Here is a 25,554-nt window from a genome sequence, read left to right as displayed (position 1 = left end):
TCTTCTGGAAGGCAGAGGCCTCAGAAGAGAACGTAAACAATTATTATCAGCTGCTGTGGAATGCAACAGGGGCACCTATTTTGATTGGTGATTGGTTCATGCTCCCATGTTTATAATTAAGGGCCAATCACAAGGAACAAGCTAGGGACAGAGTCCTTGGACACAACTTTGTTATAGATTCTTTCTTTTCTATTCTTGGCCTAGCAGCAGCTCTGCAAACTTCTCTCTTTATTCTATTTAGTATAGTTATAATGTGTTATATATCATAGATCAATAAATCCAGCCTTCTGATCAAGAAACAAGATTCTCGTCTCTCTCTCACCAGCAGCGACCCACTCATGACGCTGTAATACTGTGAGGGTGACCAAATTCTGTAACAGGCTGTCCAGAGAGGTTGTGGAGTTCATAGGTAAGAATATTCAAAACCTGACTGGACATGGTCCTGAGCAACCTGCTCTAGGTGGTCTTGCTTGGGGGCAGGGAGGGAGGGAAGTTGGATGGGGTTGTAGTAGGTGATCTTAAAAGCTCCTTTCAAATGTCAACCATTCTTGCATGCCACCTGTGAACAGGTCAGTCATGGAAATGAGCCTAGAAGTCTCTAAAAGCACAAGCTAAAGGGGTAGTGGTTTTCATTTCAGAAGTTCCAGGTTCAATCCCTGTAGACAATCCAATTAAGGGTACTTGTCATCAGTAAATACCCATCAATTGTGACATTGAGAAGCATTTAAAAAAAAACCCAAACCAACAGAAAAATAAGACAACCATTTTCATCATGGACTTTGTTTCAAAGTCTGTTTAAAGACTCTGATCTAAAATCAGTGGTTACAGCTCTTACCAGCTATAGGATCCATGGTTTCTCTATTGCTTGGAGAATATGAACTCTGAGAAGATGAAAGCCCACTGCTGGAACTGCTAGTAAAGTGCATGTTTGATCTACGTGCACGGGGGCCTCCCAAACCTCGGCCCGGATGAAACATTCTACGTACGTGCCGAACGCCACTAGATTCATCATAATCAAGCAGTTAAGAAAAGTCTATTGCTATCAACTATTAAACAGCAAGAACATTTACTAGATTGAATAATTGGGCAACACATTCCTCATTCATAAAACAGTGATTCAACTTTATAAGTGAATAATAAGTAATTATAGCTATGGCACCAGTCAGATCTATAGATGTGAACTCAAGGCACCCAGGGCTCCTTGCGCCAAATTCATCGTTCCCAGGCTTTTTATCATGTTTAAAAAAATCTCAGGATGGATTTTATGCCTTTTGGATTAAAGTTTTTACTAGGTAATGCTACAACTGATGATGCATATTCAGCAGAACATATTGCTCAATAGACAAGGATTTTAACATCAAAATTGGGAAAGGTATTTAAGTACTGAAAATTATCTACAAAATTTTATTGCTATTCTTACCACACAAATGTGTTCTCCCAAGACAGTCTAGGTAAAACTTCCTTTTACCTTAAGAAGCAGTAGTGCAATTAACTACTAAGCTAGGAAATAATGTACTTATACATATAATATTTTTCCAATTTCAAAAACAGTAACTTTAGCTCACCTTATCTCCAATTTTCTTATTTTCAAAAAAAGCATGTTTATCACTTGTATAAAATCTATTATCTGCAGCAGACTGGTGTCCAATGTCTTATTCCACAATGCACAGTTATGGTGTAGAATTCATTTCCTCACAATATCACTGAATTGAAAAATTTAAGACTGAAAAATTAAGATTTCTTTTGGCAAGTAAGAATATCCAATTACTATAATAAATACTTTCAGGAAGAATTGACTCTTTTAAATCTATTATACTATAGAGCATAAAACATTTCACTTGCAGGATTTAGGAGGGGGAGAAAATGTCCTTTGGGACAAAATATAGTTGTCTAGCACAGATTGGTTTGTTCCTCCTCTGAATCTGTTGATACTGGATACTAGTAGTGACAGAACATAGTCACTAATATTTTACTGATTGACTGCTTCTCTCAGGCAGTTTGGGAAGCTTTCCATAGCTACATCTGACAGACAAATGCCCCAATTCTGGTCTTTTTAAAAAGTAAACCTGGAAAATAAGATAACTAGAACATCCTTAATATAAATACTTTGAAAAATTCCAGCCTTGGCCTCATTTCAAAAAGTATCATAGTAGCTTGCTAACTGTACCTTTCAAAGTGTTTTCAAGAAAAATAACATTATTTGAATATACTAGTCAAGAGTATACTGATGTCTCACCCAACTATGCTGGGGTTAAAAAAAGCATTTGGAACTCTTAACTCATTGCAAACATATACTGAAAACAACCAAGCTAGAACCATTTACAAGGTCAAGACTAAAGCCATGTTTTAAACAGTAAAACAGTTGAAAATTGTTTAGGAAAGAAATTGGAATTTAAAGAGCTGTCCAGAGTCTCCAGGGATAAAGGTAGTATCTTGCAACATCTGCATAGAATTCTTCACAAGAAATACGTGTAGCCATTTAAAACGGCTTTAAATACCCTCCTAACTGCTACACAGAAGACTATATCTATCCTTTCCTAAGCTGATAGCAACTGGGCAGGGGGAAATCTCTCCCCTATTTCTTTTTTTTTAGTCTTAGCTGTCAGAAGATGTGAAATAGCACCCAACATGGAACAACTAGTCCAGAAACTCTCAATTTTTGTGAACTTGGCAACACTGATTGCTAAAGTAATGTTATATGGAAACTTTTATATGCATTTCCTATAATTATTTATAGAGTCTCCCCATCAGTTTTGTGATGACTGACACTGTGGCTTTACTCAGTAACTGAAAAGATTATTCTGATTTCTTTAGCTCTTATGCAGCTAGTAATAGGAGTGTGAAGAAACTGACAGTTTGAGCTCTTCGGTCATTGACAGTAGTTATAGCACTGCAATTTGCAGTTAACAAAGATAGCCCTAATCCCATGGAAGTCTCCTGATAGGTCTTCTAGTTATATTTTTTAAAAAGTCAATAAATAAGAGGCTGCAACTACCCTATTGAAATATAGTAATAAAACTAATCAAACATTTAAGATCCCTCAATTTCAAAGTTCAACGTATTCTCTAACACATATGCTTTTAGTGAAATCTGCTTTCAGTCTTGTAATTATCTATAAAACACTACTGCATCTGGATTGCTGCTTTCCCAGACACAAAATGGCATCAGAAGTAATGGCCAAGAAGGGTAAAAATTGCAGAAAGAAGCAGCTGGGCATCAGAAAGATCTTTAAAAGCTTTCGCTATCATAAATAAAACAAAAACACACACCCACATTGTCAAGCAACACCTAAAGCCTATTCACAGTCTGATGGAGATTTTATATATATATATTATATATATATATATATATATATATACACACACATAAAAAATTCAGATGTATAGTTCCCCTATAACTAAACACCAATTCTAAAAAAAAGCTACACTGATGGAGCCACTTGACTACATAAGTCAGAACAAGTAGTTACAGCTATCATAAGGAACAGTCTATCCCTTTTCCCTCAACTTAAGAAAGGATATTAAATCTCTAGGAGCTCTGTGTTCCAGTGTAAGATGAGCTGCAAAGTCATCTGTGACATGATTAGGATCCCCTCCAGGTAATGCTGCACATATTGGACAGATCTGAAACAACAAAGTGAGAAAAAAAAACCAAACACAGCCAAATTTATACAAATCACAAAACACAATTTAGAGTTGATCACTTGATATGGATTCTTATACTTTAAATATCACATTCTAATCCTACACCTAAACAGCCACAATTTAAAACAGTAAATGTGTTCAAACACAGCTGTTAATTGTAGAATCTTTTTAAGTCTCACTTTTCCTTGTAATTATGCTTTTAATAATACCATGGAAACCAAAAAGTAAAATTTTCAAATCCTATCTACAATGTTTCAGCTTTCAACATTGTCTTTATGTGTCAATTCCAAAACAGACAGTAGGTCTAATTGCACAGGATTACTGCTTGAATGTACCTACATACTTCTCATTCATCTCATCAGTGAAGTGTAGGAAGGAGAATGAAACCAGATGTGAATATTCATTAAAGTATCCCAACTGAGACCACCCACTGCAATTACACAAGTAGAAATTTGGCAGAGAAACTCCTTATTCCTACCAAGTATTTTGAGAGATAGCATTATGGTTTTGTTTTTCTCTTAAACTTAAACTCACATTTAAGAAAAGTCTAGGGACACTTACTACCATAACAATCTTCATTCACTATTTTGATTTTTCCCCCTAATGACTGCAACCATCTGAGAGAAGCATTCCTTAAAAGTCCTTTGCAACAGTTTTGCAGGCCAGCCTTCAAGCTTGACAGATCACATGTTAATAAGCCAGAAAGGAGAAACTTTGATACAGTATATGCTAGGTTTGAACTACTCTTGCAAGGATATCAACCTGGACTTTGCAACTGATAAGGCTGTAAATTAGCGGGGAGACTCCAGACTGGGAGGGGTGAGAGAATCATTAGAACCATACGAACCTATAAGAGAAATGCAGGGGGAAGGGAGAGCCAGGAGGAACAAAGGGGAGGGTAGACACAAATGTGTATAAAGTGGACTGATCACATGTAAAACAGAGGTGGTCGGTATGTTTATCTGATTGAGCCTGATCACCATAGTCTGCCCTGTCTTCCTATATCTTCTTATTAAATTTTAACAATCTCTGCATAATGTCACTAGTCTATCCCATGTGTATGTATGCTGCGAGGACTAAGTGCTAGCTACTGGTGAGACTTGTGTATGTATGAAGAAAAAATTGGTGCCAGATACTGGAGTCAGACTAGGGCTGTAGGTGTCTCCGCGGCCTGTGGTGTCAGCTACTGGAACAAGTATCAGTAGCTGGAGGGGCCATACCTGTTTAGACCTAGGGTGGGTACTACAAACTTTGTACTTGGAGTGTCTGCAGCTGGGGGAGCTGTCATAAGTGTATTTGGTGCCAACTACTCCAGTCAGACCAGAGGTGCAGGCACCCCTGGCCTGTGGTGTTGGCTACTGGACTGAGTGGGGTCTTAAGATCAGCTACCAGAGTGAGTCATGGTCTCTGCCTCTAGCCACTGGGGCAGGAACAGTATGTGTCCCAAAACACAGCTAACAGGAGAAATCAGTATGAGTGAGGGGTCCAGCACTGGTAGCTGAAGCAGGACAACCAATCACAGCCCATGTGGTGCCTGGTGTCAGCTGCTGGGGAAAAGGGAGTGGTTGCCTGCATCTTCCCCAAACCTGGTGTGCATGTGTATTGGCTAGGAAACTTCAATCTGGACCTAGCAAATGAGTAGGGAAGAATCTCAGGTCTAGGCAGGAGTATTAAGCAGGCAAGACTCTGTGCTAGTAAGCCCAGGGGGACTTGTCAATGTGGAGCGTTTGTGAGATGAGTGCATAAGTGTTTGCAAGTGAGCATCAAGCTGGACTAGCTGGCAAATAGGAGACCTGTGAAGCAGGTAAGAGTGCCTGGAATCCAGGCAGGGGTACTGGACAAAGAGGGCCATGCCAGGACTCAAGGGATCACAGTGAACATATGTGTGCTTGTGAATCTAGAGAGCATCATGTACCTTCACTAGCAGCAACCTTTTATCTCTACCAGATGAAGAGGAAGGAGGGAACTTGGCGGCCTATATTTATGTTTTATGCAAGTCCTACGTGTAGGTGCTACTGAAGGCAGAACTGTGTTTGTGGTCATCTGTGTGATAGGCCATGTGTCAGTGTCCTCTGTGAGTGTACAGGTCTCCAAAATATGTGCTCGTCTTGAGTAGTGGCTGAACCTGCAAACAGGAAAGTGGCAGCTGCATCCCTCAGTCTGAACATGGGCCCTATGTCCCCAGGCTGGGCTTCAGCAGCTGAGCAGAAGGGAGTCCTGAGCTGGATAAGGCAGCCATGCTCTTAACATCCCTTAAAATTAACAGATCACCATATTACTTGGAATAAAATCCAGGATATTATTAAAAAGCCTTTAGCTAGTTAGCCTCCAAACATCACACTTGACAGTTTCTGGATATGTTCCCTTATTACCATCACCTCCCTATGTATGCAGGTATACTGGTTTTGGATGGGATAGAGGTAAATTTCTTCATAGTAGCCCATATATTGCTATGCTTTGGCTTTGTGACCAAAGGAGTGTTGATAATACATCAATGTTTTAGCTATTGCTGAACAGTTCTCAAATATCATCAAGACCTTTTGTCTCTCACACTGCTCCAACAACAGGTAGACTGGGGATGTACAAGTAGTTGGGAGGGGACACAGCTGAGACAGCTGATCCAAATTTACCAAAGGGATATTCCATACCATATGCCATCATGCTTAGCAATAAAAAACACAGGGAAGAAAGGAGGATGGTTCAGAGTTACAGTGTTTGTCTTCCCAAGAAATCATTACATGTGATGGAGCCCTGCATCCTGGAGATGGCTAAACATCTGCCTGCCAATGGGAAGGAATTAATTAATTCCTTATTTTGCTTTGCTTGCATAGGCAGATTTTGATTTCCCTATTATCTCAACCCACAGGTTTTTGCACTTTTACCCTCCTTATTCTCTCCCCCCTCTGCCATCCCATCCCCCTAGGGGCAGGGGAGAAGTGAGCAAGTAGCTGTGTATGCCGGTTGCCAGCTGGGATTAAACTGTTGTAGAATTTTGCTCAGATATGGCTTGAAGGAAAAAAGGCCATGAAAATATACAGCTGATGGAAAAGTAAAAGGCAGTTGTAAGCAGCAGTTCCCAAGCCTGTTTCTGTAAATAATAAGGTTCTCAGGCACATTTCTATAAACAGCAGAGTTCTCAGGCCGTTTTTTCATAACAGGTAAACATTCTGTCCTTGGCTGTTACGGAAAGCAAAAGTGACAAACATGGAGGCCTTGAGAACCATTCATATCAGGGTGAGAACACAAATCTTGGTTTCAATAACAAACCACAGGTATTGAAAACAAAAGGAGGGATTAATGTTTAATCTGTAACGTATGATGAGCTCGGGTTTTGCAATATGTATGAGCTTAATTGTTATAAAATGTGCCTGGTGGATCAATAAATCGGAGTTCGATGCTGCTCAGAGGATGGGTCGTCTCCCTTCACTTCAACATTAAACCATGACCAGTATTTTTGGCATGCAACCTAGGACTCAAAGGGTTTGAGATAATGACAGATTTGACCAGAGCATATTAGAGGAAACATAGAATTATTATAGCTGTTTAACCACTGCTGACCATAATATTAACTTATCTGTTCTCACTATTACTTTATCTGATCTGTGCCATGCTCCCTTTTTTACTGTACACATTAAAGACTTTTTGGCTTGAGAAGACAACAGGAGCTGTCTCCATGGCCAACAGAGCCAGTTCCAATCAGCTCAAAGGCAGACTTGTCCCTGGCTAAAGCTGAGCCAATCAGTGATGGTGGTAGCATCTCTGTAATAATATATTTAAGAAAGTAAAAAAAACTGCACAGCAGCAGCTGTGAAAGAGGAGTGAGGAAATATGAGAAAAATAACCCCCCAGACACCAAGGTCAGTAGAGAAGGAGGGGGAAGAGGTGCTATAGGCAGTAGAGATTCCCCTGCAGCCAGTGGAGAAGACCATGGTGACACAGGTTGTCCCCCTTCAGCCCTTGAAGGATCTCACATCAGATCAGGTGGATGTGCTCTGAAGAAAGCTGCAGGAAATGTTGAGGACCTGAGTAATGCCCCTCTTTATCCTGACCAATTATCATTTTGCCATATTTTCTACCCATCCTGTTGCTGGGGAGGGAGGTGAGAGAGAAGAACTTGATGGGCATCTGGCAGCCAGCCAAGGTTGACCCACCCCACTTTGGACCTTTCACGTCAGTCTAGTTGCTGCCTTACTAAATACAAAATGAATCTGCTAAATGTGACTGAGTAGCAGAAAAGTGATGTCTTCATTCTGAAACTTGATTCAAAGGTGATATCTGATTGCATTTCTTACCATTTTCAGACCTGCAACCCTCAAAAAAAACCCTCTGCCTGAATGCTGCTTTTGAAACCCAATATCAACAGTAACTATCATCCATCTGAATATGTCCTGCATTTCTGACCATTATCCTTAATCACTTGATGGAGAAATAATAATTACTCCAGTTTTAAATCTAAAAATGAAAAATATATAGACCAGTAATTCATATGTTTTTAGGGAAGACCAAGACACTTGAGTCTCAGAACAGGCTGACCAGTTGTGAGAGACTGGAGGACATTGCTGGCTCAAAACATTTTGGGTGCGTGTGTGAGGGGAAGGAACAGGTCGGGCCTTGCCTTTGGTGAGGCGATGCACTGTCCCGCACACCCCACTCTCCCTGGGCCTGTATCCCAGCCCCACAATGGCTGCCAATCACTAGCACACTGGAGGCAATGCTCCACATCTCATCCCTGGAGCCTCAATCTAGCCCCAGAGTGGCCAGATGACCAGAAGTCCCACCTGAGGGAAGGGCCCAGGAAAGCCAAAGGGTACTTAAACCAAAGCATGAGGAGAGCACACATCTTGACCCTACCTCGTCTTGGAATTTCTATCAGCTAAACACTGCTGGAACCAGGAGTATCAGCTATGTTTGTTCTTTTCTATATTTATTCTCTTTCTCTTTCTCCTAATTCCCTCTTCTTGGAATTTTGACTAACTTAAAATCAAATGGGCTTGGAGTTTGCTAAGTTGAATGGACTGAAGTTAATGCTTTGTGAAATGCTTTATGTTGATTGAATGCTGCTCTAAACTTTTACCAAAGTTCCCTGATTTTGTGAAGTTGCCAGTAACGTTTTTTGTTGTTGTTGTTGTTGTTTTGACCTCTTGAGAATATCTTGATGGTATTTCTCCTGTGCATCTAACTCAGAGTACATGAAAAACCGTAAGCCCTTTTAAGAGGCTTGTCAAGAGAGTTTTTGGGGGGGGTCTTACACCAGTTTTAAGTCTTCCACTACTCCTTGATATAAGGCCCTTAGCAGGTGCTAAGGGGAGAGATTGTCCTTCTCCCATATAAGTTCTCAAAAAAAATTTCTTCAAGCATGCACATATCTATAGGGATCTACAACAAAAATAACTAGACAACAGTTCCCTGAATGTCCTTCTGTAATCATACATTCCTCAGGCATAAACAGTATTCACACACAAATATGAATATATTCCCTACTGCTGGAAAGATGCCCAAATTTCTTGGTCAAGAATTTAACTTAGGATTGATAACACACATAACTGTTGAATTAGTGAAGTGGGTGTTAGAAATAAATACAAAACATACACCTGCACCATAAAGGGAAATCTAAAAACAAGGCTACGAACTTTCCTAAAAAGAAAATTGTCTGAACAAAAAGCAGTGCAAGCATGTAGTTTCTCAACACTGTAATGAGGGTTGAGAACAAACTATTTCTAAGAGTATCAAAATCCAAGTTATTTATTATTTTATTGTTTCAATAGCAAAGAAGTCACCTTGCATTTCAGAAAAATTTCAGACCTTCTGGCACAAGCAACAGTAACATCTAGATGTAGACTTGAGAAGACTTGAGGAGAATGCTTACTGACAAAAACAAAAGCAAAATACTGTTGCAGTAGGCTATTTATATGGTATGTAATTGCTCTGCATCAATGGCCACTGTTGAAATCATCAGAAAAAATCAAGTGGAAGGGTTGAGGGAAACAGCAGGAGCCACTTTATTAAAAACCCCCAATATACTGAAAATCAATATATCAATATTTTAAAAAGTTTTTATTTTTACAAAGGTTTAGCCTTTTCTGTAACATCGGGATTTAGTGGCCTGCACAGCAAGGACGCAGGGACTCGGCTGCAAAACTGACAGACTGATGAGGGAGTGTTGTGAGAAATTCTAGAGAGAGGTAAAGGTGATGATGTAGGCACTGTTAATAGCTCAAGGAGTCTATAGGGAAAACACCAGCATAGCGTGTATGTATGCTACATACCTTCCTGGTCAGCATTCAAATTACCACGTACTTCAAGAAAAAAACCACCTTATTTTCTGGATATTTTCATATACTTTCACTGTAATTTCAAAACAACGCTGAAGCGGCTTACCACCTCTGTTGATGTTTCTGCATGTTCCGAAGCAACATGTTCCTGAAGAGATGTTTCTGTATAACCCATCTTTCCACAATAAGGACAAGTAAAGGACTGTGGCTGCTCTACAGAGAAAGCTTCTCCACCATAATACAAATCTGGAAAAAGATGATATTTTAGGAATGGCTCTTTTCAAGCAGGATAGCTCATTATTTAAATAACTTCTGTATATATACACTTGCGTACATGTAATCACTGGCAATTTCATTAACTAATTAATCAAAATAAACATTTTCCTTCTGCACAAAGTGTAAATGCCAATACTATAAAGCTGTTCAATGACTCAACTTCCAAAAAAATAAACAGACTACATGATTTTTACACTAACAAACAACATGGCTCTTCCTGAATGTTAGAAAACTAAGTCTGAACCATCATTTTTCTCCCCATCCTTGTTTTTACCATAGGTGAGCTTGCATTACAGGTAAAATCACTGTAGATGCATTGTGCTCTCACAGCAAATCTATGTTAAATACTGTAATTCAAAATGACTCGGTGACACCAGCACTTCATATGTTGATATTGGTGCCATAGCTGAACCAGTGTTTAACAATATGGGGAGCTAATCCCTGGCTAAATGAATCATCTTCTAATAGTAAAGACTCAAGCTAAAATGTAGTCAATCTATCCAAACCTCAAACTTGGCATTTTAAAGCTTAACTTCATGTAAGCAGCTCACATTTTTGCAAAAGGTAGCTGGAGGGTTTTGATCTTGTACCCTTATAAGCACCCAAGATGAACTTACACCACGGGAACTTAAACAGAAGTAACATAAATTCTTAATATGATACTCCTGGGAAGTGGTACTACCTTATTTGTCTAGTTAACTCCTTGAAAATGGCAGGAACAGTGAGAAAACCATATGCTTCCACATAATACAAATCATAAAGCATCCTCAGCTTAGTATGCAGAGTCTGTGGCTCCCTGCCAGCAATTATTTTTCAGAAACACCAAAACTGGGAAATCTGCTCTGAATTTCTTTGCTGTTCTGTCAAAAAGTATAATTTCTGTAGAGTACTAGATATGCATATCCCTGTTCTTTAATAGACTTATTGCAATGCTTTCTGCCCTTTGCCGGGATAGCATACCAATGTTTGTGCCCATTCAGCATTTTAAAGTTTATGTCTAGCAAGCATCTTTTCCCAGAATCACTCTAGGAACTGAAAAACAATACAACTGTTACCATTCACAATTTCACCTTCCTCATTCAGAAATACTAGATTGTGCATTGACTTACAGAAGAAGCGAGACAACTAGGCTCATAAACACAAACACAGCCGAAGCTGAAAGTCACTAGTGCTTCTTATTAATTTCCTGCAGTCTCACATGAGTCCCTATACTGGTCCAAGTCTCAAAATTCAAGGCCATGACTAAAGCTCCTCCAGTAACCTCTCATTAGTATGTATTTCACATCATTTCAAGGCTGCTAAGGACTAAAATAATTGATCAGGTGTGGCAGGTTGACCGTAGCTGGCCACCAAGTGCCCACCCAAGTGCTCTCACTCTCCCCCTCCTCAACAGAACATGGGGAAGAAATAAGATGGAAAAGCTCATGGGTCAAGATAAAGACACGGAGATTGCTTACCGGTTATTGTCAGGGGCAAAATAGACTCCTACATGGGCAAAATTAATTTATTGCAAATAAAAATCGTGTAAGATAGCAAAGAACAAAGACAAAACTAAAAACACATTCCCCCTCCACCCTTCCCAGGCTCAATTTCACTCATGATTCTTGTACCTCCTTCCCCCACAAGAAGTGCAGGCAGATGGGGAATAAGGGGTTGCAGTCAGTTCCATACACTTCATCTCTGCCACTAATTCTTCCTCACACTCTTCCCCTGCTCCAGAGTGTGTGTGGGGGGGGTGTCCCTCACACAGGATTCAGTCCTTCACAAAACTGCTCCAACATGGGTCCTTTTCCACAGAGTACAGTCCTTCAGGAACAGACAGCTATAGCATGGGTCACCCATTGGCCAGAAAAACCCATCCTGCTAGAAAAACCTGGTCCTACTTAGGCTATTTCTCCACAGGCTGCAATTCCTGCCCTCCACAGGCTGCAGGGCTGCTCTGATGTGGTCCACTACAGGCTGCAGGGGAACATCTGCTCCAGAGCCTGGAGTAACTCATCCCCCTGCTTCTTCACTGACCTTGGTGTTTGCAGGGTTGTTCCTCTTGCATTTTTCTCACTCTTCCCTCACAGCTGCTGCACAGTGCTTTTTACCCTTTCTTAAATATTTTATCACAGAGGCACCACCAGCACTGCTGATTGGCTCAGCTTTGGCCAGTGTCAGGTCTGTCTTGGAGCCAGCTGGAATTGGCTCTGTCTGACATGGGGGCAGCTTCTGGTGTCTTGTCACAGAAGCCACTTCTGTAGCCCCCCTGCCCACCCCCCCAAAGATCCTGGCAAGTATTCTGACAGAATTATACAATTGCACATTAATTTCACTAGATCTCCAAGCTATCCCTGACATCAGTCTATTTGGTTCATTGCCCTGTCACAACCCAGAATCTGAACAAGGTCTCAAGCACAGATTACCACAGAATCCCAGAATGGTTTGGGTTGGAAGGTGCAGCAGCGTGGGGTTTAGATGGTGGATACTGCTACCTATACTTATTCCCCAATAAGCATCTCCTGTGGAAAAGCCGCTTGGATAGGCATTCAGGCAAAGCAGTCAAGTCCACACACCACACTCACCATGGTGTGGCGGTTTCAGTTCAAAACCAGGCAGAAACTCTTAATTTCATGTAGTGGTTTTGGTTTGTTAAAATCTGAGGTTTCACTAATTTTGAGATTTCTCAATCAATTGCCTGATGAGTGTGATGGGTTTCAGTGTTGTTCAATCACCTATGTACTCACTTCTTGTTGTGAGATAGGAAGATAGGATTAGGAGAAAGGTAAAGCAGGCTCAAAACTTTAAAAGGGTATAAAGAAAATTTTATTAACAGTAACTAAAAGAAAAAAAGTAGTAAGAATTAAAACAAATCCTTCAGAACACTTCTCCTCTCCCCACAACCTTTTCTTTCTCACTGACAATGTAAAGAAACAAAACCTAAAATTTCTAGTCAGTTTACTACCTCTAAAATAGTCTTTCTTCAGTTCACTTAGGGAGAGCAGTCCTTTTTGTTAATGTTATGGAGACTTCTCCACAAGAGTGAAAAAAACAGTTCTCTCGTGGTTCGCAATTTCCTTACCGATAACAGCTGCCCAGGGAACCCTGTTATCATGAAGTCCCTCCCATTTTCTACAAGCCTTCCCACAGCTTGTTGATGGGCCATGTCAACTTATGGGGTATTGTTTTAAAGATGAGTTGTTCAAAGCCAAAAGTTTTTATTATCTATCTCTAAAATCATCTTCATCCTTGGGAACAGAGATCTTCTTTTCCTGGGGGCACAGGACTACTCTCTTTCTCTGTTCAGACTTCTCATGGGATCACAGCTACTTTAACATCTGCTTACTTTAGCATGGAGGCCTTTGCGCAATATCAATTTGAACTCTTCATCTCTCCATAGTTTCATGCGTTATAGGGAAAAAGAGTCTTTTCTCCATAGCTTACAAGAGGATTTCAGCTCCAAAATCAAGGGATCTCCTCATCCCTCCCATCTGCAACTTAATTTCTTTCTCACTGACTATGATGTCCTTATGTTGTTCTTTCACATGTTTGCATATTGTTTCTTTCTCTCACTTGAGGGCGGATTGAAGCACTGAAAGAGTTAACATGTTGCTTGGGCCCTTCAAATGGTCACCTGACCCACCGGGTAACTTGTGGCGGGAGCTGTGGCTGTGTCAGGATCGGCTTCATGGTTGGTGTTTGGTTTTCTCTGCATTCAATTCCAGCCTCAGGGCCACTCTGCACAGCTGCAGGGCTGCCTCTCGTCTCAGCCGCACTGGGGGGAGGGGACCTGACTGCAAGATCTTAACAGCCGCGGCCAGCCGGACTGGGGCCCCGGCCCAGCCAGGACGGGGCTCGGAGCCCCCCTGACCCCCTGGCCTCCCGTGGCAGAGCCTACCTGGCCCGGCCCAGGATGGGGTCCAGCGGGCCCAGGGCATGTTACCTTCTTGCCGGCTGGGAAAGAAAAAGGAAGTTCACGGGTTTCTTTCGTCTTTTAACATGTGTTTTTCACAGAGGTGCGTTCAGCTTCTCAGTGGTTCAACAGACTGTCAGTTGCACACAAAGCTTTTGCATCACTTCCCTAAATTCCTCCCGTGTCAAACTATGACACACGGCTAGCTCAGCAAAGAGAGGCAGAAGGGCCTTTTGTATGGTCAGTTCCAGCAAAGGTTTATTGCAGAACACCAAAGGGAAACCAGAGACAAAAGACAAGACCATGTGGTCTCCACAAGGTTAAGTATGGGAGGGCACAGGGGCGGTACAAAGGGCAGGGCAAAGGCCATTGGCCTACAGGGAAGATGGGGCCAGCCACCAGGGATACCACAACCAATGAGGAAACAGGGAAAGGAGAAACTACTAGAATTTGGAACATATGGGAAAAGGAACTGGAGTGATTCATGGTGTTGTGCAAGACTCCATGGGGAAGTCTTTTCTGTCCGCCTAGGTGGGGAAAACTCTATAGTAAATTCTTCCAAGGCAAGGCTCTGGGAATTTCCCTGAGGGGGAAGGATTCAGAGGATTCCACAGGAAGTGACTTAAAGATCATCTAGTTCCAACCCCCCTGCCATGGACAGGGATGTCAGTCACTAGATCAGATTACTCAAGACCCCATCCAACCTGGCCTTGAACACTTCCAGGGATGGGGCATCCACAACCTCTCTGGGCAACCTATTCCAGTGCCTCACCACCCTCTGAGTAAAGAATTTCTTCCTAACATCTAATCTAAACCTGCCTTCTGTCAGTTTAAAACTGTTCCCCCTTGTCCTATCACTATCTATCCATGTAAAAAGTTGCACTCTCTCTCTTTTTTAGAAGCCCCCTTCAAGTACTAGAAGGCCTCAATGAGGTCTCCCCTGAGCCTTCTCTTCTTCATACTGAACAATCCCAGCACTTTCAGCCTGTCTTCATAGGAGAGGTGCTCCAGCCTTCAGATCATCTTCGTGGCCTCCTCTGGACCCACTCTAAGAGGTCCACGTCTTTCTTGTGTTGAGGACCCCAGACCTGGACACAGTACTCCAGGTGGGGTCTCACGAGGGCGGAGTAGACAGGGAGAATCCCCTCCCTCAACCTGCTGGCCACACCTCTCTTGATGCAGCACAGGATGTTGTTGGCCTTCTGGGCTATGAGTGCACACCGTTGGCTCATGTCCAGGTCTCCCTGGATGGCATCCCATCCTTCTGTTGTGTCAACTGCACCGCTCAGCTTTGTGTCATTGCAAACTTGCTGAGGGTGCGCTCGATCTCACTGTCTGTGTCATTGATGAAAATATCAGAGCCCTCGTCCCAAGACAGAGCCCTGAGGGACACTACTTGTCACCAGCCTCCACCTGGGCATAGAGCCATTGACCACAACTCTCTGGCTGCATCCAGCCAGCCAATTCCCTATCCACCAAGTAGTTCTCCCTTCAAATTCCTGTCTCTGCAATTGGGAGATGAGGATGTCATGTAGGACCGTGTCAAAGGCCTCACAGAATTCTAGGTAGATGACATTGCTTGGTCTTCCCTTGTCAACCATTGCAGTCACTCCATCATAGAAGGTCACCAGATTGGTCAGGTACGGTTTGCCCTTAGTGAAGCCATGCTTACTGTCTTGGATCCCCTCCTTGCCTTGCATGTGCCTTAACATTACTTCCCGTTCCATGATCTTTCCAGGCACACCCAGATGTGAGGCTCACAGGTCTGCAGTTCTCTGCATCTTCTTTTCTCCCCTCTTTAAAAATAGGAGTGATGGTTCCCTTTTTCCAGTCACCAGGGACTTTGCCTGACTGCCATGACTTTTCAAAAATGATGGAGAGTGGCTTGGCAAGAACATCCGCTAGTTCCCTTGTGACCCTGCAATGCATCTCATCAGGCCCCATGAACTTGTGGCTATTTAGCTTCATCAAGTGGTCTCAAACCTGCTCTTTGGTTACAGTGGGAGGGCCTTTGCTACTCCAACCCCCACCTAGAGGTTTAGGGACTTGAGAGACAGGAGAAAACTGACTGCCAGTGAAGACTGAGGTGAAGAAGTATCAATTGCAACCAGTTCTCCCTTCTCATTTACTGGGGGTGGGGGGTAGGGGGGTAGTGTGTACATTCTCCTTGGCCTTTTTTTTCTGACCTATGCACTTTTAGAATCCCTTCTTGTTACTCTTCTCCACATTCCTGATTTGAAGGACAGGTGTCTGCCAAGGAAGGAGAGAACCTCTCTTGGAATGGAAAATGTGTGGATTTTGTAGAATTGCCAAGAACTTGAGGATACAAATATCTGTTAGTGGGGGTTGACACATTTTCTGGATAGCCAGAAGCCCTTCCCTGTTGCACAAACCAAGCAAAGGAAACAGTTAAGTGGTTACTACACGAGATCATTCCCAGGTTCAGGGTTCCCCTAGAGATATCATCAGATAGGGGCCCTCGTTTTATAGCCACAGTAGTAAGAGAAGTAAGTAGGTTGCTGGGAATAGCTTGGGACCTCCACACACCATGGAGACCCCAGTCAAGTGGACAGGTAGAGAGGATGAATCAGACATTAAAGAGGTAAATCAGTAAAATATGCCAAGAAGCCAAACTGCAGTGGCCCCAAGCTTTACCAATAGCACTGTTGAGTATCCCGATAAAAACTAGGAATGGAATGACAGTAAGCCCTTATGAGATACTGTATGGGAAACCATATGAATCTCCTGAACCTAACCCAAATGTACATGTCACAGAAAAGCAAGAAGTATATAATTATGTTCTGTCTCTCGGGAAAACTTTAGCTCGGCTTCGGAGCGTCCTTGTCTGGAATAGGCCGCTGACTCTCGAGAATCCAGTTCACAACATATACCCAGGAGATGAAGTGTACATTAAGACTTGGAACAAAGAACCATTAAAAGAGAGGTGGAGTGGACCTATCAGGTACTGTTGACCACTTTCACAGCAGTCAAAGTGGCTGGAGTAGACTCCTGGATCCACTACACCCGAGTGAAGAAAGTCTGTCCTGGACAGTGGACTGCACAAACTGTAGGACCAACAAAGCTGCAGAACAGATGTATTTAACTGTTTCAAATATTATCAGTAGTTGTTCCAATGCTCACTTTATGGTTATTAATATCTTTGGGATGTGGAATGCAAAAAGATCAACTAATCACTCTTCATTCTAGAATGAAGAGGGAGGTACAGGCAGAAACACAGGTGATAAAGGTTTTTAATGCAATTCGGGCTGAGAATGTAATGACTGGATTAGTTAAAGACTTTGCCAAAATGCAAAACACCAGCAGAGTAACTGCCTGTCTGCCAATACCAAAGGCAGTGGGAGACCCAATAAGTTGGGGAATCATAACGTCTAATTTACCTGAAATACAAAAGAACAAAATTGCATGTAAACAGGTACCAGAGTCAAGGCAAGTAGTCAGAGAAACCTGGAAAGTAACAGGGGAGTGGATGAGGCCTCTGAGGAAATGGGACTGTATTTGAAGTCATGGCAAGGTAGGAAAAATCATAGAGTGGTGGGTTAAAGATCAAGACATTGCAAATTGGGGATGTTTCTTGCCACACTATAAAAAGATTAGAGAAAATATCACAGAGACCACTCTGGTGTGGAAGTGTGAGGAAAAAGATTGGAAAGGTCAAATGGAGCCCTGGGACAGTGCGTGGTCCATGAGTATACTTCAAAGATTCCAATACATGGCAAACACCCCTTGGTGTATTAAATGGGAAGGCTCTGAGAATGAAACAGATCCAGCAGTAACGAACACTGCCACTAGTAGTTGAATGAAGGCAGACAAAGTTGGCCCCACCAACTGTGGGCATGTAATAAAACTTATGATTGCACTTCTGATAACATAGAGATAAAACAAATGTCACCACTGGCACTAGCCTTGCAAACTGGTTGTGCCTGCAGAGGGATCAAACACAAACAAGGGAAAGTGAATTATAAAATACTAGTGGGATGTAGTAAAAGTACAATCCGAAGTCCAGGACAATTAGTATAGGCAACAAGTGATGGTACCTGGACAACACATCTGCCTGTAGATGGGAAAGTAAAAGAAATTTCTTTGGGCCTCCCTACTTTAGGTCCAATTTGGAAAAAGTCCCCATTCAATGGAAAACATGAACTTCTGCAGATAAGAGCAAGATGAGAAGTTCTAGACAATGAAAATTCAGATGACACTTGGCAAGAACCCTCTAGTGGAATGAAATCTGGGTGGGCCCTAGAGTCTTCGTTCAGTCCTATAGCAAACTACCAGAATAGAGAAATGCTGTACAAACTTACGGGTCAGGTAGATAGACTGGGAAGAGTAACCTGGGGAGGATTTAAAGACCTAAATGTGCAATTACAAGCCACCACAAAAATTACTTTACAAAATTGATTGGCCTTAGGTTTGTTACTCCTGAAAGAGCATGGAGTGTGTGGATTTTTAAAAGGACAAACTGATCATTACTGCAGCCACATCCCAAATGTAACTGCAGATGTAGAATATGATATCAATCAGTTGAAACGAATAGAGCATGAGGCACAAGAAGAACAAAAGAACTTGACTACAAGCTGGTTAGACAAAATCTTCAAAGGGTTAGGATGGAATGTGAGTTCATGGATTAAGTCCATCATTGAGAGTTTGATAATCTTACTGATCATGTTCTTAGTAATTTGGTTAGTTTACAGCAATCTAAAAGGAGAAATACAGAAAAAGACGTCCTGAAACCAAAAAATAATGAAGGCACTGACACGGGACAAGAATCTACATCCATCATATTCAGGTCCTCCAGTTTGTGACAGCATCCATGACAACATTTATAACAACCCCAGATTTGAAGATGAACATTAAGTATAAACTCCGAAGCCAAAGGACTGCATCAAGTGAAAGCATTTACACTTATTATAGTGAAGTGAAGTGAAGTGAAGTGAAGTGAAGTGAAGTGAAGTGAAGTGAAAATCCTTTCAAAGGGGGGGAAATGATAGTATAAGGATAAAATGTTTCTAAAATCATGGAATGATCAGGGGAGTTAGAAAGGAAGGATAGGCCTGGTAGGCCCAGGAAAATGTTAGGCTGCACCTGTATAATCATTTAATGACTATGATAAATGATATGATTGTTAGATGCAATGATTGTTTGGTAATTGGATATAATTATTGCTTAATCGTAACAAGAATAATGAGAAACGATGTTGGGGGTTTGATGGAAATTACAAAAATCCATGCTTGGATGAAAGCAGTGTATACAATAGAAGAATATAAGTTTAATAATTAATATGTAGTTATATAATGATAAGGGTCTAAAAACATGTTAACCCTGAACCCATGTCAGAGTCAGATTTGGGTCTGTACCCCTGACACCCAGAGCTCTTCAATAAAAGCACCTGCATATAATCATTCCGTGATTATGTGTTCCTGAACGCTATCAACTGGTTTTGCTTTCAAACCAGAACACCTTCCCACATTGATTCTGGTTTAAAGTTCTCCTGATTAGTCCCATCAGCTTAAGCCCACAGACCCATTTGTCCCATCCAGGACAGGTGGATCCCATCAGGCCCCAGCATACATTGTCTTCAGTGGTTTAAAATCCCAAAGTTTGGTACAGGCACCAGTCCTGGAGCCAGGTATTGATATCCTGGGCTTGCCTGATTCTTCCAAAGTCTCCTTCCATTACTGGAAGGACTGAGGAAAACACTACCTGTGCTCCTGACCTTTTTTAGGATTCTTCCCTGGGCTCTAAAGTCTCTTTTGATTGACCTTACTTTTTTTTTTTTTTTTTTGGTGACACTTTGTACATTGTTGAAAAAGCAGGAATGGATAATAGTCTAAAGGTTGAATTAGGCTCTTCAATCTTGTGGCAACATTCCTAATTCAGGCCCGTAGAGGCAGCAAGCTTCTCTGGAAAGAGGGTCTGGTCTGAGAACAGGTGCTTCTGCTCCACACAGGAGGGAATCAATGACCATAACTCGATGTTGTTTCTTCTTAGTGCTGGTCTGTCATGGTTTGACGCTGGCACAATGCCAGTGCCCCCATGAAAATACCTTCTCCCTGGTGTCTACTGTGAGATGCGACCAGGAATAAGCAAAGCAGGCTCCAGCTTAGGAATAGAAGGGAAAAATCTTTATTAACCTACAATATATAAAAGAAACACACAAAACTCAGGATGAAAAACTTCCAAACATTCCTCTTCCCCCCAACCAAGTTCCGAATGCATCACAGTAAGACAAAACCTTGGACTCTCAATTCAGTTGCCACCCCTCACATCACCAACTCTCAGTCCATCACCACCCTTCAGATAATCAATTCTCAGTTCATCAAGAGGAGAGGAGTCCTTCTTGTGCCATAGGCTTCCCCTGGAAACACAGTTGAAACCTCTTGTGTTCCCATGTCACTCATGGCACCACCCAGAGAACATTTGCCATTGTGACCTCCTCCTTCCATGTCCAGTGCTCTCACCACTGCACATGGACCAGAGATGATTCTAGGGTTTTCCTTTTAAGGGTGCTTTGTCCAGTTCCAAAAAGAGCACAGTCTCTCACTTTCGGGACACCTGTCCCCCCCAAATTTCACCCCCTGGGGCCGAGGGGTCTCAACACTGAACTCTATTGGCTCTGAGCCATTGCCTCCCCCTGGATGCAGTCTCTGTGTCACAGGAAACATGGTTCTGTCCATGGCTATACAAGAAAAGTCCAGCCAAAGGCCACTCCATCATCTCCTGCCACCTAGAATTCTTCTCAACTTCTCTCGGACATCTTTCACTTGCACGGACTTTCATCACACTTGCCCATTTCCTGCTATTCATCCCTATCTCTCTTCTCATTCAACTGCAGGAGGATCAGCATTTGTAAGGTTTCCATCATCCAAGAAAAGGGTTAAAAATCTCAGGCTCTGCCTGTCCAGAACTCCCACGGCTGCCCTGCCGGGCACCTTCTCGCTGCACCCCCCCTTCTCCTTCTCGCCGGCTGTGCTATCAAATTTCAAGGTGGCACAGGCATAGGCTGGCGCTCTCTCTCTCTCTCTCTCCTGGAGGGCGGGAGGGGGAGGCTGCCCGATATCTCTTGGTGCTCCTCCACCCTTCCATCCTCAGGGCCCAGGCCTACCTCACCCGGCCCCATGGCTTCCCTTCCCCTGCCCAGCCACAGCAGCTGGGCAGGGGAGAGGTCTGAACTCTTCACTCACCAGAACCCAAGAGAGATTTTCCTGGGAGTTCTCTGCTTTTAACCCCCGTGTTCTCAGAGGCGTATCCATGTCCCAGTGGCCACACCAGGTGCCAATATTCAAATCTGAGCACCTATTGCTTTGACCACAGCATCCCAAAAAACTCACTTCCTCTCAAACCTCGACACGGTCTTAATGCAGGTTTTGTTGCGAGGGCTTGGGCTCTCTGACCTTGACAAAACTGCTTGCACAGGTCACAGGTTCCTCCTCTTTCTCATTATGAGCTTCATTTACTGTACCCATGAGTTTGTACCCGTTCTATAAGGGTATGTGAGAGAGTAACTTAGAGGGTAAGGAGGTTACTTTCTCTTACTGCTCCATGCTGCAACTTTCTTCTACCATTTCTTATCCCTTGTGATACTGCCTTCCCTCTGGCAGAAAGCAGATCCTGGACCTGCCTCCATAGTGGCCTAGTTGAGTTGGCTTCTATACATCATAGATGGCAGAGTACAGCTCCATTGATGGAGCGTCAATCTCCCTCTTAGACTCTCAAATACTCCTCAGTCTGCTGCTCACCTCCTCCTGAAGCTCAGCCACGAAGCAGAGCAGTTAATCAATCTGGTCACAGCTCCCACAGTCTTGCTTGCAATCACTTTCCATCTCTAGGAATATCCCTTCAGACATCCCACAGCCAGAAACCTGGGTAGTTGCATCCTTGAATAGGAGCTCTGTCTGTATGGCTCCATTGGTTTTCCCAGATGCTAGAAGCTCAGGAAAAGCAGAGGACACTGCTTTTTGCCAGGTGGCTATCATGCTGCTGCTGCTGTGTGCCTGCCTACTAGAAATATATATGCTTGTTTGTTGCAGTCAGCTGGACTGATTATTTTTGCCTGCTTAAATCTCCTGTGCTGCCTGGTGCAGGCTCTGCCCCTTGCTGTCTCTTTCAGTGGGTCTGGGGTCAGTTGCTTGGGAACACCCTCTGTTCAAGACAAGCTTCTACTTGTCCACATGTATCTCTCATGGATTTTTAAAAATTATATGAGTAACACACTAACCCAAAGGTGTGTTTACTTAGAGACTTTCAAAGAAAAATATTGTGGTTTCCTAGATGGTTTCTATATGCACAGAACATTCACAAGATGGTTGGAAGAACTTTTTAAAAGTTAACATTGAATGTTAATTTATAGCTCCACAAGCAAGCATATATCAGTCCTCTTTTCCCTATGAATCATGCACCCTTAATGTTTATGATGATGCTGTAATTTAACCCTATATGTAATATACAAGAATAACTGTCATCAGGGAAGAAATAAGTTTAAACCATATATCTCAAATAGTGACCAGAACATTTAATTAATATATACTGTTACACAAATATTTTTACCTTGTGAAAAAACAGAAAAGTAAAGTTTAAGAAGGAATATCAGTGTTGTATTGCACTAAATAGTTCATTTAGTTGTTGTTTTGCACTGGGTTTTGTATTTTGCACTGAATAGTATGTTTGTATCCTCATGGGATTCCCCTCTTGTATCACATGGTCTTCCCCTCTCCCCTAAGCCCCAGTGGTGGTGGTTTCTCCCTGGTCTACTCCTCCCCTTGTCCTCTTCTCACTTGTATCCCATTGGCTGTGGCCCCTCTCCTCCACCCCCCTTCCCCTGGGCTTAAAATCTCTGGGGAAGAGACCTCTGACCTCTTTTTGCCTCCCTTGGACCTCCCTGGAGTGGTTCCACAACAAAGTGGGACAATCCTACGGAGAGGAAAGAGCGCCTCTAGTCTTTTACTTTTGTCCTTGTAAGACTGCGAGGGGCCAGGGTCCAAATATCTAGAAACTTCAATTATAGGATTTTCAAGACTAGATTTGTATATTTAAATGTGTCTTTCCAAACTCTGGATTCTCAGAGCACAGATTTCAAAGTCATTACAAGGCAGGCTTAGGGCAAGCAGCTACTAGACAAATAAACATAAATGAGATAGTTCTCTGCTCAGAGAGCTCTGAGAAAGAAGCTATATATTGGTATATTCAGCTGTTTTGAGCTTTAATTGATATAGGAAATAGCATAATGTGTATATTCAATACTTTTTTTAAAATCAAAAAGCTAAAAAAATTACTAAAAAAATAAAAACTTCAACAACTATATTTATACTACAATCACAGAATTGTTAGGTTTAGAAGGGACCTCTGGAGGTCATCTAGTCCAAACCTGCCAAGGCAGGGTGACCTAGAGCAGGTTATACAGGAACACATCTGGGCGGGTTTTGAATGTCTCCAGAGAGGGACACTCCATGCCCTCCCTGGGCAGCCTGTTCTGGTGCTCTGCCACCCTCAATGGAAAGAGGTTCTTCCTCATGTTGAGGTGGAACTCCTTGTGCTTTAGTTTATGGCCATTGCTTCTTGTCCTGTAGCTGGACACCACTGAACAATCTGGCACCATCCTCTTGGCACCTGCCTTTGAGATATTTATATGCATTAATGAGATCCCCTCTCAGTTTTCTCCAGATTAACCAGGCCCAGCTCCTGCAGTATCTCCTCATAAGAGAGATGCTCCAGACTGCTAATCTAATGTGGGGCTGAGAAAGTAAAAAACCCTTTTATTAATTACATGCTAGTTGTGCTTGCTCTGTAGAGGGTTAAAGCAGTCAGTAGCCATGTTGCTTAAATTCATAATGTCTCTTGGGGTAGAAGCCTTCATATAGTTCTAGTCTCTAGGCTTTTCTGAGGTTTCAATACCTTTCTAGCCACTAAGATTATGGTCCCTAACAAGTAGTTTTTACAGTAAAGGGGCACGGATTAAAATAACTGTTGTGCTGGGCTTAGTGATAACGATTTATAAGGCATTTACAAAAATACTAGAGTCTGTTCAAGATATGTATAGTTTATAGTTTCTTCATCCTACCCTGCGTCCCAGTTCCAATAGTATGTTTTGGGGATTTATTAGTAATTGCATCCAGTTTGTTAGAAGAAGAGCAAAAGATGAGGCTTTCCAGCCTTTCCTTCTTCTTCTTTGAATCTATTATGTCACTTTTTAAGAAAGTTCAGTTTCCCCTAAATGTTAAAGAAACCATCTTTCTAGTATTTAATCTAATAAGCTTTCTTTATATAGTCTACAACTTCTCTAGAATGAGAGCTGAAATAACCAGAAGAGCTAATGAGACCCCTAACCGAGAAGTAGACCCAGGCGTGAAAAATCCTGAGTAGTGTGGAGAATGGGAAAATATGAACCAAACCCTAAAATAATTTTCTAACCCTGTAAACTGGAATTTTCCACGTGAACATAATTCAGAACCCAGCTGAAGTAGGGAAATACCTGAAAGATAAGTGCCATAATAACTCTAAAGAAAAAAAGCTCATTACAATAAGCTAAGTCCTGGCCTATGCTTATCGCACACTGCTAAATACTGTAAAGCAGCAAACAGAAGCAAGAGGGCAAGGAGATAAATCAGCAGCTACCCAAATCACTCAAACTACAGCCAACACCTCAACTACTCAAGTTGTAACTAAACCAGACAATAACCCTAAACCACTAGCAGTCACCGCAGGAAAGAAGCACACAAACAAAACCAATCAGCCAATAACCAACAATAATAATCCAGGAGAAAGACCCTCAACACCAATTACTGATACAAAAGCCAAAGTGAAAGCAACTGATACAGAAACCACTATTAAGTCCAATTCCCTAAAAGACCTTCATGCATAGTAGAGGTGGCCTTTGAGTCCTACTAAAATAGATGTATTGTACTTGAATATCTGTATATAGGCCTTGCCCCGGTAGGTCCCAGTTGTCCTTCATTGGGCTGCAGCTGTGGCTAGTGAAGATAACTGGGATAAAAGGGAGTGGGTTGGCCAGTCAGGGAGAGCCTTGAAGGAGCCCTGACTAAGAAGGAACAACATGCAGAAGGAGTGCGTGCTGTGAAGATCTGCAGCCATAAGAAACCACCGAGGAGGTATGGGACTCTAGAAATATAATAACAACATTCATGACCTAGGAAAGGATTACACTCAAAGACCTAATGAATCTATAATTAGTTAGTTAGTCTGTCTTTAAGATATTGCAGGCAAAACTACAATTTGACAGTAGTAAAGCAAAGCATTTAAGATCCTTGTCACATGATCCTGTCATCAACAAAAAAATTATGAGGGGGACTAACCCTCACAACCTCTAGGCACAGATCCTAGAAAGTGTAGCACAAAGATACCTGTGTGCAGACAATCTCTATATGCAACAAACTCAGTAGAGGACCATAAAACAAAAAATTCAACACTTAAGAGAAATAGTAGTAGCAGAGATTGT

At 42.2% G+C, this 25,554-nt stretch overlaps 1 protein-coding gene across 1 annotated transcript in view; it reads right to left on the bottom strand.

Annotated features, from left to right (window-relative positions):
- LOC131095417 (E3 ubiquitin-protein ligase KCMF1-like) overlaps nucleotides 1–25,554 on the bottom strand; it is a 48,216-nt gene that overhangs the window by 7,059 nt on the left and 15,603 nt on the right. Inside the window, exons 4-6 of the mRNA XM_058043113.1 lie at nucleotides 10,023–10,162; nucleotides 3,522–3,623; nucleotides 836–1,010 (exon numbers count right to left, since the gene is read on the bottom strand). Of these exons, the coding sequence (XP_057899096.1) occupies nucleotides 836–1,010; nucleotides 3,522–3,623; nucleotides 10,023–10,162 (417 nt within the window). The remainder of the gene's footprint in view (nucleotides 1–835; nucleotides 1,011–3,521; nucleotides 3,624–10,022; nucleotides 10,163–25,554) is intronic.

Source organism: Melospiza georgiana, chromosome W, assembly GCF_028018845.1.
Source record: "Melospiza georgiana isolate bMelGeo1 chromosome W, bMelGeo1.pri, whole genome shotgun sequence".
Taxonomy (NCBI): Eukaryota; Metazoa; Chordata; class Aves; order Passeriformes; family Passerellidae; genus Melospiza; species Melospiza georgiana.
This window is presented reverse-complemented; position numbering and strand designations above follow the sequence as displayed.